The following is an 18479-nucleotide window of genomic DNA, read 5'->3' as shown; positions in this document are numbered from 1 at the left end:
CCCATGGCACCTTGGCAGTGGTCCCCTGACCTGACACCATGAGCTTTGGGAGTGGGGGGTAAAGAGGTAAGTGCTGTGCCCATGTGCCCCTTTACTGCAGCCACTTCCCATAAAAAACCTGGGGGTTAGGTGGGGCCAACTGGGGGGAAGGGGTTGAACAAAGAAAGGAATCTATAGATTCCCACCCTGCATAAGGAGGCCATTCAGCCCATCAAGTTTGAACTGACTCTCTGAAAGAACATCTTACACAGGCCTGCCCCACTTCCCACTCTATCCCCATAACTCAACACATTAACCATGGCTAATCCACCTAACCTACACATCTTTGGAGTTTGAGAGGCAATTTAGAATGGCCAATCCACCTAACCTTGGGACTCTCCCTCAGGATGGGGTTTCATGGCTGCACTTGCCCTTATTGCCATGAGGAAGATGGTGGTCACTGATAGGGTGGTGATTTCAGATACCATTCTGGGAAGATATTAATTTTTGTCTTTGCTCTTTAAAATCTTGAAATGTCCTAGTCACCTTGATATCCATGCGCCATGGACACTTGGATACTCCAAAATCACCACAGCTCTCCATGCCACATTAGGGATTGGCCTAGGTGTTAAAATACCCCTTTAAAGTGCTCTTATAGAAAGGGCCTGCCAGTTTCACCCAGGAGATCCCCTTGCTTTCTCTCACAAAGCACAGCTGCCCTGAATACCCTTTGAAGTGCTTTGAAGGTCATTTTCCCTTTTAACATTGAAAGAGTAGCATCTGGTGTCACAATCCTTTAAAGTTGTTTGATTGACAGGTTGGATAACTTATCCACTAGAAAAGAGCAATGTTTGTTTTCTTTTCCTTTAATGGTTGAATGCATTTTGAGTGCTTTGTAAATATTGTGATTAGAAAAGAGGAAGTGAAACTTTCTCAATGATTCAACCTGTCAATTAAAGGCGAAACATTTCTAAACATTGCGGTTAGAGACAAATGCCATTGGGAATCCATGCTGGGGCTGAAGGCTCTGGAGAATTGCCCCCAGTGTGTTTTTGTGCTGTAGATTGACAGATTAATATTGACCACAACACTGGAGAGAGCTCTCCTGCTTTTCTTTAAGCTCACATACCCAGCAGGCAGGATTATTATTTGATTAAGGTATTGGTTGTGGCTTAGTGCTAGCTCTCTTACCTCTTAGTATGAAGTTTGTGGATTCATATCTCATTCCAGGAACTTGAGTGCAAAGTTTAGACTGATACCCCAGTACAGCACTGAAGGAATTGCACAGTTAGAGGGGCTGCTTTTTGTTAACCTGAGGGCCCCATTTGCCTTCACGCTCTTACCACTATTTCAGAGAAGAGGAGATGAGTTCTTTCCAATGCTCTGATTAATGATTAGCCATCACCAAACATCACAAGCAAAAAGATAGCTGGTCATCAACATATTGGGGTGGCACGGTGGCACAGTAGTTAGCACTGCTGCTTCACAGTGCTAGGGACCCAGGTTCGATTCCTGGCTTCAGTCACTGTCTGCGTGGAGTTTGCATATCCTCCTGTGTCTGCATGGGTTTCCTCCAGGTTCTTCGGTTTCCTCCTACATTCTGAAACACGTGCTGGTTAAGTCATTGACCTGAATAGGCAACAGAGTGTGGCAACTAGGGGAATTTCACAGTAACTTCATTGCAGTGTTAATATAAGCCTTACTTGTGTCAAATAAATAAACTTTAATTTAAAAAAAACCTTTAAAAACATTGTTGTTTGAGGATTCATTCAGATTTGCTGCTGCATTTCCTACATTAAAGTAGTAACTTCACTTCAAAAATACTTAGTTTGTTGTAAACTGGCTTTGGGACATCCTGAGGTTGTAAAAGGCACAAGCGCTCTCTTCTCTGGTTAAAAAGCAGGCATCCTCTTTTCTGAGCTACTTGGCCATTGAAAATTATATATTTATTTTGCAAGTCTTGATGGAAATATTATCAAGCTTCGCACATCACTTCCAAATCCTGAATGGTATGTTTTATTCAGGGGGGTATTGTGTATTATTCTGAACAGTTTGTTACAATATTCTAAAGTCAAATTAGCCCCATGCTGCCAACAGTTACTGCGTACCTCAAGATACCATCTGGCTCAGGAATAAGATATTTGTACTCGTCAGTGAAAAGCAGCTATCTAAAGGACTAGCTGCACTCCAAAAAGTAAATTCCTGCCTGCAAAATTTTATTGATATTGAAATTAAAAGATGTCTTTCCTTAAAAAGTCTTGTTATAAAACTGCATCATCCCGATTAATGTGTCAGTTAGTTAAAATCTTTGGTGAAAAAGATATCACACGTATAGAATTTTTCTGACCTAATCACGGCTTCTTCGTGATTCAATGTTATTCTTGTCGGCTACGCTTTTCAACGAATAAACAACCTTATGGAACATTGACTTTTCATGAACATAAGCAATATGTTCATGCCTCGCAAGCGTGAAGCAATGATCATTTCCAACATCTTCCTATTCTGTCTTTTAAATAATCCCCTATCTATGTTAATATATATCCTCAATCCCATTAGCTCTTAACTTGTGCGATAACCTTTTGTGTGGAATCTTACTGGATGCTTGGAAAATCCAAATATACATCCACTGGTTCCCCTCTACCTATCCTACCAGTTAGTTGTGTTCTCAGAAAACAGTAAGAGAAAAATAATTAAAATAAAAATAATCCAAAGATTTGCAGGTTAGGTGGATTGGTCATGCTAAATTGCCCTGTAGTATTCAAAGGTGTATAGATTAGGCGGATTAGCCATGGTAAATGCACAGGGCTATGAGGACAGAGTGCAGGGGAGGGCCTTGGTGGGATGCTCTTTCAGAGAGTCAGTGCAGACCCAATGGCCTAATGGTCTCTTTCTTGCACTGTAGGCGTCCTAAGTTTCTGTTTGTCAAACACTATTTCCTTTTCATAAAACCATGTTGACTCTGCCTAATAATATTGTTATTTTGAAGTGTCTGTTGCTACTACTTGAAAGGTAAATTCCAACTTTTTTGACAACTGATATCAGACTAATTGGTCTGTAGTTCCCTGTGTTCTTTCTTCCTCATTTTCTGAATAGCCATGTTCCACTTACTACTTTCCAATCCACTGGGATGTTCCAGAATCTCAAGGATTTTAGGAGATCACCAATCAGTTCACAGGGGAGGTGTCTCTTTGACACCGCTTTTAAATCTTACCATGTAGGTCATCAGGGGTAGGGAATTTTTGATTTTCGGTCCCATAATTTCTTAAGTACTTTATCTTTACTAATATTAATTACTTTAAGTTCCTTGCTTTCATTGAATCCTTTGTTATCCACAATTTATGGTATGTGTTTTGTGTATCCTGCTGTGAAGATAGACATAAAGGACAGGATTTTGAATGCCTGCCAGTGCTGGGAACAGAGATGGACAGGAACTGAAAATAGCCCTGCCCGCCAAATGGGGTTCATTAACTCCATCCCACCTCCAGACCATTTTTGCTGAGGTGGGATTGGAAGATGCTGTGGGTGGCAGTAGGACTACCCCCCTGCATGTGGCAGGTAGCCCAACAGCTCATTAAGGGCCACTTAAGACTAATGAAAGGAGGCCAAATGGTATTTTTCAGTTGGCTCCACATTCCTGGAGATGGCCATGGCCAGCTTAGGTGATTGGGAGCAGCCTCTCGGTGACAGCCTGGGGTATGGGGGAATGCAGTTTGTAAGCAGACCTAGAGATACTCCCTGCCTGCCTGGGTGCTGTAGTGGCTACAGGTAGTTCTGTAGAGGAGGGGTTCTCTCCAACACTACCCTCCTCCCTCCCCAACCACTACCCCACCCCCTCCAGGAAACCTCCATTTTGAAGCAGTCTTTCCCTTACTTACCTTGCATCACAACTTGCTGCTCCTGTTTGGTTGCAAGGGCCAGATTGATCCTTCAGCCTTGAGAACCTGCCCTCAATTGGACAGGAAGACCATCCTTTGATTATTTATTGGCCATTCCAGAGACAATCACAATGAGTGACTGTTTCCCACACAGCACAAGGTTCTGACCACATTGCACCACAGCGGGGATTCAGATACCTGCAGGGAAAATCCTGTCCAGAATATTGGTTCAATACTCTGTCATTTTCTTATTCTCCATTATAATTTCTCCTGTCTCAGCCTCTAAGGGGATCCATGTTTACTTTACTATTTTCTTCCTTTTTACATACTTATAAAGGCAATTACACTCTGTTTTTATATTTCTGACCACTTTACTCTCATTTTTTTTACAGGCTTCCTTATCATCAAATGCATTTTTAAGAAGTAGAAACTCCTCAGTTATACTGAATAATCTGTTAGAACGAAACGTCAGTCATCCTACAAACTCAGTCTGTGCTACAAGACTCCTGTTGAATGGAATTATAAGTAGGCTCTATAGATAAGTAGAATTAATCGGCTGAATGGCACGATTGTTCCCTGGTAGCTCCAAGAAAGTGAGACTGACTTGTATTTAAAGAGTGCCTTGCTCCACTACGGAACATCCCAAAGTTCTACGCAACCACAGAGTTTTTATTTATATTTTCCCCCTAGTTTGTTATTCTGTCACCACCTGCACCTTTCTAAGAGTAAGCAGAAAGAAGAGACTAAAGAGAAGATGGAAGGAGGGTTGAAGAAGATTGCGCACAGAGCTCTCTTAAGGTTAGGTAGGAGACTGATTGGGTCAGCCAGTTGGGAGTGCTCTAATGCCAGTCGGGGGAAAGCAATGGTTTTGTAGTAATCCAGTGGCCGAAGCTAATGCTTCATGGACATGGGTTCAAATCCCATTATGGCAGCTGGTGGAATTTAAATTCAGTTAATTAATAAATCTGAAACATAAAATCGTCCCCATAATGGTGGGATATAATGTTTATTGTTACAGACCCATCTGGTTCACTCATATCCTTTAGGGAAGGAAATCTGCCGTCCTTGCCTGGTCTGGCCTACATGTGACTCCAGAGCCACAGCAATGTGGTTGACTCTCAACTGCCCTCTGCAATGGCTGAACAAGACACACAAGTTCAAAGGCCATTAGGGATGGGCAACAAATGCTATACTTGTCAAGGATTCCCTCATCTCATGAAAGAACAAATAATTAATAATACATTTCTTTGAGGTAGCAGAAGAAAGAATAATAATTTCCAATATTTAAGGCAGGTTAGAGTGGGGTTGTTGATGAGTATAAAAGTTCCAGCTACCTTCAAAATGAGCAGTTAACATGAAGATGATTGTTGTCTAATTTAAGACACATCTTCGATGTGATTCTGGTTATCCTGAACATGACTTAACCTCTTTTTCCTTTTGTCAGTTCTGCAGACACTGGCATTTCTATTCCTGCTTCTCGCCTTCCATTTTTGCCACATGTTGCACCCATACTCTTCAAAAATGACTTTGGAACATTTCATTTTCAAGCTGTTCAGTATTCCTTCATTTGCTTTCTTCAGACAAATTTATTCCCGCCAAATACACTGTCAGTGATTTATCTTTTTGCGATCACTTATGTTGTTTTCCACCCAGCTGCACTTGGTGGTTCATCTATTTTTACATTAAGGGACTAAGAAAATAAAACCTGTTTATGCTACTAGCTCTTCATCACTGACACTAACTAAATAAGACATTGCTTCAAAAATCAACTTATATATTTATCAATAATTATAGACTGCTGTGAGAACTCAGTTTGGGACTCTTCCATTTAAGACGATGACATCTGGTCAGCAGCTTTTTAAAGATTTACTAGAAGTTTAAAACAGGGACTGAAAGCTACTGACAATGAGGAATTCAATGCAATACCAACCTGTGCTTGTATCTAGCTGTGGAGCCTACCTGCTTGAAGTATTATGGTTCCTTAAAGTACAGTTTGAGAAAAGAAACTGGAATTAGGATTATTACAAAACTCTGGTGGCAGTAAGTTTTATTCTTGAAACAAGCTTCCTTACTGAGTGTTTTGAAAGGTGTAGTTGGAAAATACTGAGTTCCTGGAAAGCATGTGTTCACATACTTTGTTCTTTATTTGCAGCTCCACATGGTCCATCATTCACAATTGGCAAAGCAATATGGCTCCTTTGGGGCTTGGTCTTCAATAACTCTGTGCCTGTGGAGAATCCTAGAGGAACAACTAGTAAAATAATCGTGTCAGTATGGGCCTTCTTTGCTGTAATATTTCTTGCAAGCTACACTGCCAATTTGGCTGCATTTATGATCCAGGAAGAGTTTGTTGACCAAGTGACTGGACTCAGTGATAAAAAGGTAATCATTGCTTTCATTATTTACAGGTGTAGTCTCTCACTGACAGGAACTTTAGTCCTCCACTGAATAGCAAAATGTACCCTCAAATGTCTTTGAACAGATTTACAGATTAATCATAAAGTTTTGCCTATCCTTCTGTAGTATCTTTTGTTAGTGCTGACGTGGCAAAGTGATACTTAGAGCCCAAGAAATCCTGATCGGGTCCGGAGCATTCTCTCGTAGAACTGCCGAATGGAAACTGAGAAATGAGGCGACTTGGTTATGTTGGGATTTCTCCTCATTTCATCAGCTGAGAGATAGACGGTCTGATAGATAGAGAGATAGACAGTGGGTGAACAATCTCTGCATCTGCCTCTACACATCAAGGGGGCACATCTGCGGGAGTTCCTGAGCTAGCCTCCTGCTAGCTGAGAACTTGTGGCAATTCCATTGAGGCACTTGAAAGAACCCCAGGCAAAGATAATTGACCCTGATGGCAATAACTCATTTTATGCTGGCAAATGTCTTACTTGAGCTGAAGATTTTTAAGAATTGTCCCAGGAAAAGTTTTTTTATCTCCCAACAGGCAGTTGCAGGAAAGGACAGTGGTTTGGACTAGAAAGCAAGCCTGTTTTTTGCTGCTGTGCCCTCCCACCTTACACATCCTAATTTCCCGCTGCGCAGCACCAGTAGAGGAATATTAGACCTCCCAACCAGCATTGGCAGCCTTATCTTTCACCTGTCTAGGTCTGCAAACTTCAGAATTCTCTCCCTAAACCCTTCCAGCTCTCTCCTCCTTTAAGAATCTCCTCAAAACCTACCTAGAATCAGCCCTTCAACTATCCCCAGCTTTTGCTCCAAATTCATTTCTATTTGATTCAATCCCTGTCAAGTAATTCTCCATGTGAGTGGTACTTTATAAATGTAAGTTTGTGAGTTTTTTTGTAATTTATCTATTTGGAATCCTGAAAGCAAAACATGTTGCAAGAAACTTTCATAAAACATCATCTTAAGCAGTAGAGCATCACCACAAGGCTGGGGATTGTTTGTGCTACTGTCCTTCCTGACCTGATCATATCCAAACCTCATGTGCACAGTCAGGGCAAACATAGATCAAAATCTGCCCTGTAGACAGAGGGAAGACAGAAATACACACTGTTGTCAAGCACCTACCCACCCCCCCCCCCCCACCCCCCCATGCCCCACCAAGTGCCTGAAGTCAGAGCATAATTAGCAAAGGTTCATTAGACCATCTGCTCAACCTCTCAACTGAGTTATGAGTGTGGTAATAAAAATAAAGTGCTGCAGATGCTAGAAAGCTGAAATAATGACAGAAAATGCTGGAAAAACTCAACAGGTCTAACAGCATCAATGGAGAGTGAAGCAGACTTAATGTTTCGAGTCCAATGACTTCCTTGGAATCTGGTTCTTGTGCAATAATTGGAGATGCGTGGGGGAGAATAATCAGAAGAAAAATTGTTACTAGCTCATTTATGCTTCTGGCTCTGAGGTAATTCTGGGCACTATGACTGCCTTATAAGGACAAGCAACCAAGCCAAGAACTTTCTTCAAGCTGCTCCTTCTTCAATACCATAACTTTGCCAGCTGTGTGATGGGAACTCATGTCTGTGCATGTAAATGAATTTCGGCTGCGTTTCCAGTGGAGATCTAGTGATGGAGCTGGAGCAGCTCAAAGGAAGCTCACAGCATATATTTAAATGATCTGCGTAAGATAAATTATAGAAAGATTAGACTGCATTATTTATACTATATTATTGTACAATATATTTTTCTGCCAAAGCCACCAATATTTTCAAGAAGCTGAGATTATTTTAAATCTTAGAATCCAATCTGAAAGCATTAGAAGTGTAAAAGAATCATTATTGGAAAATCCAGTGTGGGGAACAACCTTGAGATAAATGGACATCCAGCCCTTTGGAGGCATACGTTTCAGATAGTATTCCTCTGCTGCTATTCTGACCACTAACAGAGGGATTATTATCCAAATGTTCAAGGGTTACAATTTATACCAATAATCCATCCATTTACATAATATTATTTCCCAAAAAGGTCAGAAAAGGCTGCGATTTGAAGCATGAATGCATTTTGACAATTCAGTCTATTGAGGGTTAAAGTATAGGCTCTCTTGCATGTTTCAAACACAGTCTGTACATTGAGTTTTTATCATAGCTCACAATTCAATGTGATTGCACCCAGGACTTTGAAAAAGCCAGAATACTTTTAGTGCCCTTTCTTGCTGCTGGTTCACTGTGGCGCTGGTGGTGATGAATTCCCCATCTTTCCTGCAAAGTGCATTAGCTACCAGATGAATGCATTCCTGTCCCGCGTACTGTTAATATCATAGAGATTTCCTGCAGCTGCCTGAAATAAGCTTGAGCCAAAACACTGGAGAATGGTCAGTACTGATTCAATGGGGTTTTATTATCTAATAGGCTGCATCCATCTTATATGCTGCTCAACTCTCCTCACTGATATTATTTTCCTCCTCCACTATGTTAATGGCATAGAAGGGTACGCTCATAGGCAATGATGTATTTGCTCAAAAGAAACTTATCGGGGTAAGAGGTAGGTATTTAAGGGGAAGGAGTGAAAATCTCCTGTTGGTCTCATACTGTCAGGAACAAGATGAGAGGTCACATGACACAAGGTTATATTCCAACAAGTTTATTTGAAATCACACGCTCTTGGAGTACTGTTCCTTCGCCAGGTGAAGAAGTGGAGTGAGGTACGCAGATACGGAATGTATAGGTAGAGTGATGATAGCCCGATACTGACAGGTAATCAAGAGTGTCAAAGGATAAGAACAGACAGTGTAGGCTGGCTGAATAACAAGTCTTTACAAGTAATCATGAGTGCTAACAGACAAATACAATCAGTTAGGTATAATTAGTATGTATAAAGTGTTGACGGGCTGTATAACAAGTGAAGGGATGACCTAAGAACCAATAATTTAAGGCAGAGAGATAATTACAAACAATCAATGAATGGGATGGTGCTAAACACTATGCAAACTAATTCAAATAGAGAGATAATCACTCTCAATCAAGATGTGCATGATATCAAAACATGATAGTTAGGGAGATTTTCCCCCCACCGTACAGTACAGCGGGATTACATGTAGTGCAATATGAACGCAAGATCATGGCAAAAGTTTAAGGGCAATACGGTGGCACAGTGATTAGCACTGCTGCCTCATGGCACCAGAGAGCCGGGTTCAATTCCTGGCTTGGGTCGCAGTCTGTGTGGAGCCTGCAAGTTCTGCCAGTGTCTGCATAGGTTTCTTCTAGGTGTTATGGTTTCCTCCTAAGCTCCAAAAGATGTGCGTGTTAGGTGGATTGGTCATGCTTAATTCTCCCTCAGAGTACCTGAACAGGTGCCGGAGTGTGGCAACTAGAGGATTTTCACTGTAACTTCATTGCAGTGTTAATGTAAGCCTACTTATGACTAATAATAAATAAACTTTAAACTAAGACCGTCTTCATGAGTGCAGAACTTGGCTATTAGTTCCTGCTTGGTGATTCTGCGTTATTATGCATCTTGAAGACTGCTTTGGAGAATGCTCACTTGAAGATCAGAAGTTGAATATCCTTGGCCACTGAAGTGTTCTCCAACTGGCATGGAACACTCCTGTGTGGCAACTTGTCCATTCATCCGTCATCATAGTGTCTGCATGGTCTTGCTAATGTACCATGCCCTGGGGCATCCTTTCCTGCAGTGTACGAGGTAGACTTTGTTGGCCAAGTTGCATGAATATGTAACTGTGCACCAAGTGGGTGGTTTTCCCCCATGTGATGGTGATATCTGTGTCGATATTGGGGGGGAAATATGCCAGAAATGGCTTTTGGGCCATTTTCCTGCTGTGTAAATGTTTCATGCTATAGTTTTGACCCAAAACTATGCTGAAAATAGTGTTGAAATCACCACAGTGATTTTTTGCATATATCATAGAATCCCTACAGTGCAGAAGGAGGCCATTCAGCCCATTGAGCCTGCACCCACAACAATCCCACACTGTTGCCTCATGTATTTACCCTGTTAATTCCCCTACACTAAGGGACAATTTAGCATTGCCAATCAACCTAACATGTGCATTTTTGCAGTGTGGGACGAAACTGCAGCACCTGGAGGAAATCAACGCAGTCAGGGGGAGAACGTGCAAACTCCATACAAATAATCACCTGAGGCCGGAATTGAATTTAAGGTCCTTGGCTCTGTGAGGCTGCAGTGCTAGCCATTGTGTGACACCCATTTCTCAAATAAGGACATAATACCTGCTGGTCCAATTCAAGATTCTGAAATGCACTACTTATAAAATCTCTCATTAAAACATTTCTTACCCCAGCCCTTGAAGGTAAATTTCAACTGATCTCTTAGAATGCAGCAATTCCCTTTGCAACCTTTCCTATAGCTAATCATCTAGTGGCTCAATTTTGACATTTCTGGATTGAGTTTGACCCATTTTAAGCATTGTTATAAGTAGGTAGAGCTTATCTGTTGTACTATGTGCTGTGTAGACTGCTGCTGCAGTGCCTGCAATTTCCTGTGGTGACAATGATGAATAGCTCTGGTATCTCAACTGCAGCACTTCTTTTATTAAAAAACCTACTTGAGCCACTGAGGTTTCAGCAAATTGGTTTTAATCCTGTGAAAATTAGAATGTTTCTCATATTAAATGTTTGAAAGCAGTGTGATGCTCTGTGCTTGAATCCTGGTTCACAGGAGACTAATAGGTTTGATGCATGGATCCTTGTACCATACGTGCTGCACCATTTAGGGTAGGGTCAGCTATACAGTAGGCACTTGACAACAGTAGGGAAGGAATTCACAGAGTGACACAGAGTGACTCCGACATCCTGATGCACTTCCTTGCAATAGCTGAAGAGATTGGCAATGGCATGCAGATAGATGTCAAGTTACCATCTCATTTAGACAATGCAGTGGGCAGTGTGGAAAAATCTTAAAAGAGTAAAAACATACAAACAATGGACCAGAGAAATGAGGAGGTTGCCATTCCAAAAAACTAAATGCAAATGTGAAAGGCTGAAGAAAATATTACCTTGCATTTGAATCTTGACTGGCAGGAGTGACATATTCTGACAATACTCAGTGGCTGAAAAAATAGGCAATAATGCATGCAAGAGAGTAAGACTGTTGATATACTGGTGAGGTTTTGTAATTACTAAAAGCCCAGTACTAGAACAGTTGTTGCCTTTTTTCATTCTTTCACAGGATATGGGTGTTGCTGGCTAGGCCAGCATTTATTGCCCATTTCTTATTGTCCTTCAGAATATGCTGATGAGCTGTCTTCTTGAACCACTGCAGTTCAACTAATGTACTCCCACAGTGTTATTAATAAGGGAGTTCCAGGATTTTGACCCAGTAACACTGAAGGAATGGAACAGAATTCCAAGTCCAGGATGGTCTGTAACTTGGAGGGGAACTTGCATTTCCCGTGCATCTGCTTGGTGATGTTCCCAAGCATCTGCTGCCCTTGTTCTAAATGGTAGAGGTCATGGGTTTGGAAGGTGTTGCCAAAGGATACTTGGTGAGTTGCTGCAGTGCTTTTATAGATGGCAAATACTGCTGCCACATTGCACCTTGTCCCCACTTCTGATTTTATGATGGATGGAAGATCATTGATGAAGCAGCTGAAGGCGGTTGTGCCGAGGACACAACTTTGAGGAACTCCTGCAGTGTTGCACTGGGACTGATTTGATTGACCTCCAACAATCAGAACCATTTTCCTTTGTGCTAGGTATGATTCAAACTAGTGAAAAGCTTTACTCTTGCTCCCATTGATTCCATTTTTGTTAGAGCTTCTTGATACCATACTCAGCCAAATACTGCCATGATGTCAAGATCAGTCACTGTCACCTCACCTCTGGAGTTCAGTTATTTTGCTCATGCTTGGACCAAGATTGTTGCGAGGTCAGGAGCTAGGTGGACCTGGGGAAACCCAATATGAGCATCAGGGAGCAGGTTATTGTTGAACAAGTGTTCTTTGATTGCACTGTCCACGACACTTATTTAGAACATAGAACATAGAACATTACAGTGCAGAACAGGCCCTTCGGCCCACGATGTTGCGCCGACCAGTTAAAAAACAATGACCCACTAACCTAAACCAATCCCTTTTCATCCATTAGCCCTATACTCGACACATCTGTTATTCCTGCCAAAGTGAATTACCTCACACTTCTCCGTATTAAACTCCATCCGCCACCTCTCGGCCCAGCTCTGCAACCTGTCCAAGTATCCCTGCAAACTATGACACCCTTCCTCACTATCTACCACACCTCCGACTTTGGTGTCATCAGCAAATTTACTAATCCACCCAACTATACCCTCATCCAGATCATTAATAAAAATTACAAACAGCAGTGGCCCCAAAACAGATCCCTGAGGCACACCACTCGTAACTGAACTCCATGACGAATACTTACCATCAACCACCACCCTCTGTCTCCTATCTGCTAGCCAATTCCTGATCCAATTACCTAGATTACCCCCAATCCCATACACCTGCATTTTCTGCAGGAGCCTTCCATGGTGAACCTTATCAAACGCCTTACTAAAATCCATATATACCACGTCAACTGCCTTACCCCCAACCACCTCTTTGGTCACTTTCTCAAAAAACTCAATAAGGTTAGTAAGGCACGACCTACCCGCTGCAAAACCATGCTGACTATCTCCAATCAATTCATTACTCTCCAAATAACTATAAATCCTATCCCTAATAATTTTTTCTAAAACCTTGCCCACAACAGAAGTAAGACTCACCGGTCTATAATTCCCGGGGAAGTCTCTGTTCCCCTTCTTAAACAATGGGACAACATTCGCTATCCTCCAATCTTCCGGCACTATACCTGAGACCAACGACGACCTGAAGATCAGAGCCAGAGGCTCTGCAATCGCCTCTCTTGCCTCCCAGAGAATCCTAGGATAAATCCCATCCGGCCCAGGGGACTTATCTATTTTCAAACCCATTTGTTGATGATTGAGAATAAAATGCTGGTGTGTAATTGGCCAGGTTGAATTTGTCCTGCTTTTAGTGAACAGAAGATACCTATCATAATTACTACATTGCCGGGTAAATGCTGCTGTTGTAGTAGTACTGGAACAACTTGTCTAGGGGTTTGGTTAATTCTGGAGCACCAGTCTTCAGTGCTATTACCGGAATATTGCCAGGGCTCATAGCCTTTTCAGTATCCAGTGCTTTTAGCCATTTCTTATAGCAAGTGTAGCGAATCAAATTGTACACAATCAGACTATCAACCATGATGCTGGGGACCTCAAGAGGAGGCTGAGATAGATCATCCATTTGACATTTCTGGCTGAAGATTGTTGCAAATGCTTCAGCCTTGTCTTTTGTACTGATGGGCTGGGGTCCTCCAGCAATGTGTATGGGGATACTTGTGGAGCTTCTTCCTCAAGTTAGTTGTTTAATTGTTCACCACCGTTCATGATTGGGTGTGACAGGACTGCAGAGCTCAGGTCAGATCTTGTCAGTTGTGGGATCACTTGCTCCGCCTATCACATGCTGTTTCTGTTGTCTGGCATGCATATAATCCTGGCTAGCACTTCATTTTTAGCAGCCCAGCATTGATCCTAGCATGTCTTCTTGTACTCTTCATTGAACCAGGGCTGATGTTAGAGTGGGGGATATACTTGGTTGTGAGAATACAGGTTATGGTTGTATACAATTCTGCTGCTGTCGCTAGTCATGTATGTCCAGTTTTGAGTTGCAAGATCTGTTCGAAACCTATCCCATTTAGCACGTTGATAGTGCCACACAACATGATGCAGGGTATCCTCAATGTTAAGATGGCACTTCATCTCCATAAGTACCATACAGTAATCACTTCTTTCAATATAATCATGGACAGATGCATCCCAGAGAGGTAGATCTGTGAGGATGAGGTCAAGTTGGTTTTTCCCTCTTGTTGATTCCCTCAGCGTCTCTCACAGACCTGATGTAGCAGCTATGTCCTTTAGGACTTGGCCAACTCAATCAATAGTGTTGCTACTGGGACACTCTTAGTGTCTAGGACATTGTCTATGAGGTATGTTTTCATGAGTATAACAATGTCAGGCTGTTGCTGACTAGTCTGTAGGACAAATCTCCTAAATTTAACAGAAGGTTCCAGATGTTAAGAAGAAGGTCTTTGCAGGATCGACAGGGCTGGGTGTGCTATTGTCATTTCTGGTGCCTAGGTCAATGCTAAATGGACCATGCGGTTTAATTCCTTTTACACTTTGTAGTGATTTGATACAACTGAGTGGTTAGCTAGGTCATTTCAGAGGGCATTTAACCACATTGCTGTGGATTTGGGGTCATGTGTAGGCCAGACCAGGTAAAGACAGCAGATTTCCTTCCCTTCAGGGCATTAGTGAACCTGATGGGCTTTACAACAATTGAGAATGGTTTCATGGTCACTATTACTGAGACTAACTTTTAAGTCCAGATTTGTTAATTGAGTTTAAATTCCACCAGCTGCTGTGATACAATGAATAAACCTCAGAGTATAGAAGTTATGCCTATCATTGGATTGAATAATCTTGTCATATCATCAGTTGGCTGAAAGCTAACATAGATGCAGAGAGAAAACAAATTAAATGTAGGTTTTACAATACTGTGATAGCCAGTCAAAGCATTGATTAGAATCTAACTGATTTATATTCATTGTCACAAACTGATGGCACCCAAAAAGCAAGAACAGGATTCAGTGACATTTTAGAATATTTACTTGGAAGAAGAATTATCAATATGTAAACTACTGATACATGTGTTGCTTGCAATGATTTCTTGGATTTTCGAAGCTATACTTTTGAACCCAGCATTTGTCAAATGATTATGATCTGATAATGCAGGGTATCAGGCTGAGTTTTTCTCCATCACCTCAGCTGGAACAGCGTGTTAAATGAAATTACTGATAATGCATTTAATGAACTCAATACTTATAAAGCTTTTGCTGGCAGGAGACACTATCTTTTGGGACATTTTTGTCCTTCATCATCAGGTTACACTGCTCAATTAAAATGGATTGCTCCTGGCTCTTTGACAGAATTAACATAGAAAGCCATAAGTCTGATCTCGAATCCTGCCCCTGTGGGACACTTAAACCTTTCAATGCGTTACACTTTAAGTGCATACCCAGAACTGATGCTCTTTGTCTCTTATTACTTAATACATGGAATGTTGAAACTGTTTAGGATGAAAAAGTCTATTCAATTCCAGCGTTTGAAAACCATTGCTGAATTCATTCAAAACTATTCACTGTGGCTTTTGTATCTCTTGTAGTTTCAGAGACCGTACGACCATTCACCACCTTTTCGATTTGGAACTGTTCCAAATGGAAGCACTGAGAGAAACATTAGAAATAATTATCCAGATATGCATGCGTATATGTCGAAGTACAACCAGAAAGGAGTACAAGATGCTTTGGTCAGCCTGAAGACTGGGTAAGTATTAGATGGTGCTAACTATTTTATCCTGGAACAAATTTAAAGCAACCAATTTCAACACATTCAAAACCCACCCACTTGCAAAGAGTTAACATTGGGACCAGACTATATGCTGTATGTATTTTATCCAATGAGCTTTCTACTTGTATGCAAGTACTCTGCAGCTTTGAATTATACCTGGAATGTGCAGAGAAGTTATGCTAATCATTTTAAAATCATTGGTTAGGTCTCAGTCAGAGCAACGAGTCCAGTTCTTTGGGAAGGATGACAAAGCCTTGAAAAGATGTGGAGAAGATTTACAAAGATGATGGCAGAGTTAGAATCATAGAATCCGTTAAGTGCAGAAGGAGACCACTCAGCCCATCAAATCTGCCCCGACCCTCCGACAGGGTATCTTACCTAGAACCATCACTGCATCCTATATCCCTCATGCATTTACCCCATTAATCCCAGCCTACAAATTTTGGGAAGATTAAGATAGCATGTTGTCTTGTGACATTTGGAATATGTTAGAATGGCATTAAAGGACTTCAGTTGTGTGCCAGAGACTAAAGAATGTGAGATTGCTTGGGCTCAAGTAAGTTAGGGGGGATTTAATAAAGATGTTCAAAACTGAGGAGGTTTGATTGAATATGTTTGGAGGAATTGTTTTCACTGCCAGATGACATTGGTGACCAGAAGATACAGAGTTCAGATAATTGCTTAAAGAATCAGAGGAACGATGAGGAGAATGTGTTTTTACCCAGCAAGTGCTTACGATCTGCACAACCTGATACATTGTTGGAAATTGATTCAGTAGTAATATTCAAAAAGAGCTTGGCTATCTACTGCAAAAGAAAAACCTTGCAAGGCAATGGGGAAAGAGCAGGTGAGTGGGACTATATGGATATCTCTTTCAAAGAGTTGGCACAGGGATACTAGTACAAATGGCTTAATTCTGTTCTATATTATTCTAGGTACAATGTTTACATTAAGTATACTCATTAGAAAGAAAAATAATGGTCCAGATCTTCTGGCCTCCTGATGGTTAGAGACAAGACATACCCCGAATGAATTGCAATGATACTTGTCAGAAGCCCCAGTGCAAGAAATTCTCAGGAATTGTCCGAGAAGATTCAATTGTCTGAGAAAATTCAATTTCAAAAAATTCTCCAACTCTTGAGTCAGAGACTTTGGACGGTTCTGGCTCAGTTACCTGCATAGTTACCCAAGAAATGTTAGACAGGAAAAAACCTAATCGAGCACCTTGTTTACCATGCAACTGATCCTCCAACTCCTTACTGATCTCCCAATATCTCTTTCTGACCCTCTGACCTACCATGACCCTCTGACTCCTTCCTTGAGCCCCCCAAAATCCCCATAACCCTTTGACCCCATAACTCTCTGACTCCCCCGACTCATTGGACCTTATTTTATCATCTTGATTCTAAGTGCTGGGTGGACTTGAAAGTCCGATTTTTAGCCCCGTTCTCAGGCGCCCCCATATGCATTCTACCTGAACAAATATCAGTGAATCTGAATCGCACCTCAGAACCATTGGGTGGGGCTTAATGCACCCAAAATCTTGCAGCTCTGATCGGCACCTCCAACTGCGCATGCACAGAAAAAAAATGATAGAATGCTGCTCCCCTGCCACATCACTCCCGGACAAGATAATGCCTCCCCCTGGGCCCCACAGTCATTGCCCCACCCCCACAACACTACTGACCACCCACCACCCAAACCAATCGTTACATAAGAACATAAGAAATAGGAGCAGGAGTAGGCCATCTAGCCCTTCGAGCCTGCCCCGCCATTCAATAAGATCATGGCTGATCTGTCATGGCTCAGTTCCACTTTCCCGCCCTCTCCCCATAACCCTTAATCCCCTTGCCTATCAAAAACCTAAGAACCCGCGTCTTAAATATATTTAGCGAGGCAGCCTCCACCACTTCAACGGGCAGAGAATTCCAGAGATTCACCACCCTTTGAGTGAAGAAGTTCCTCCTCAACTCCGTTCTAAACCGCCTCCCCTTTATCTTGAGGCTGTGCCCTCTAGTCCTACTGTCCTTTCTGAGCGGGAAGAGCCTCTCCACCTCTATCCTATCCATCCCATTCATCATCTTATACGTCTCAATGAGATCTCCCCTCATTCTTCTAAACTCTAACGAGTACAAGCCTAGTTTATTCAGCCTCTCCTCATAGTTCAACCCCCTCAACTCCGGTATCAGCCTAGTAAACCTCCTCTGCACTCCCCCCAAGGCCAAAATATCCTTGCGTAAGTGCGGCGACCAAAACTGCACACAGTACTCCAGCTGCGGCCTCACCAGTGCCCTGTACAGTTGCAGCAAGACCTCCCTACTTTTATATTCAATCCCCCTTGCTATGAAGGCCAGCATCCCATTCGCCTTCCTGACCACCTGCTGCACCTGCAGGCTGGGTTTTTGCGACTCATGCACAAGGACCCCGAGGTCCCTCTGCACCGTTGCATGCTGCAGTATTTCGCCATGTAAGTAATAGTCCTTACTACCATTATTCCTACCAAAGTGGACAACTTCACACTTGCCAACATTAAATTCCATTTGTCAGTTCCTGGCCCATTCGCTCAGTCTATCTAGATCCTTCTGCAGACTTTCCACACCCTCCGCACAATTTGCCGTTCCACCAATCTTGGTGTCATCAGCAAATTTCGACACCATACACTCGGTTCCCTCCTCCAGATCATTTATATAAATGGTAAATAGCTGAGGCCCCAGCACCGACCCCTGGGGCACTCCACTAGTCACCAACCGCCAA

The 18479-nt window shown here is 42.1% G+C and overlaps 1 protein-coding gene across 2 annotated transcripts in view; it reads left to right on the top strand.

The window, feature by feature from the left end:
- The window catches only part of grin2aa (glutamate receptor, ionotropic, N-methyl D-aspartate 2A, a), a 339421-nt gene that overhangs the window by 258742 nt on the left and 62200 nt on the right, over window positions 1-18479 (top strand). For both annotated transcript variants that reach the window (XM_080206947.1, XM_080206946.1), the window contains exons 10-11: window positions 6007-6236; window positions 15541-15701. In XM_080206947.1, the coding sequence (XP_080063073.1) occupies window positions 6007-6236; window positions 15541-15701 (391 nt within the window). The remainder of the gene's footprint in view (window positions 1-6006; window positions 6237-15540; window positions 15702-18479) is intronic.

This window comes from Carcharhinus amblyrhynchos, chromosome 18 (assembly GCF_965287045.1).
Source record: "Carcharhinus amblyrhynchos chromosome 18, sCarAmb.v2.hapA, whole genome shotgun sequence".
NCBI lineage: Eukaryota > Metazoa > Chordata > Chondrichthyes > Carcharhiniformes > Carcharhinidae > Carcharhinus > Carcharhinus amblyrhynchos.
The sequence above is the reverse complement of the archived record's forward strand: the minus strand, read 5'-3'. Positions and strand labels throughout refer to the sequence as shown.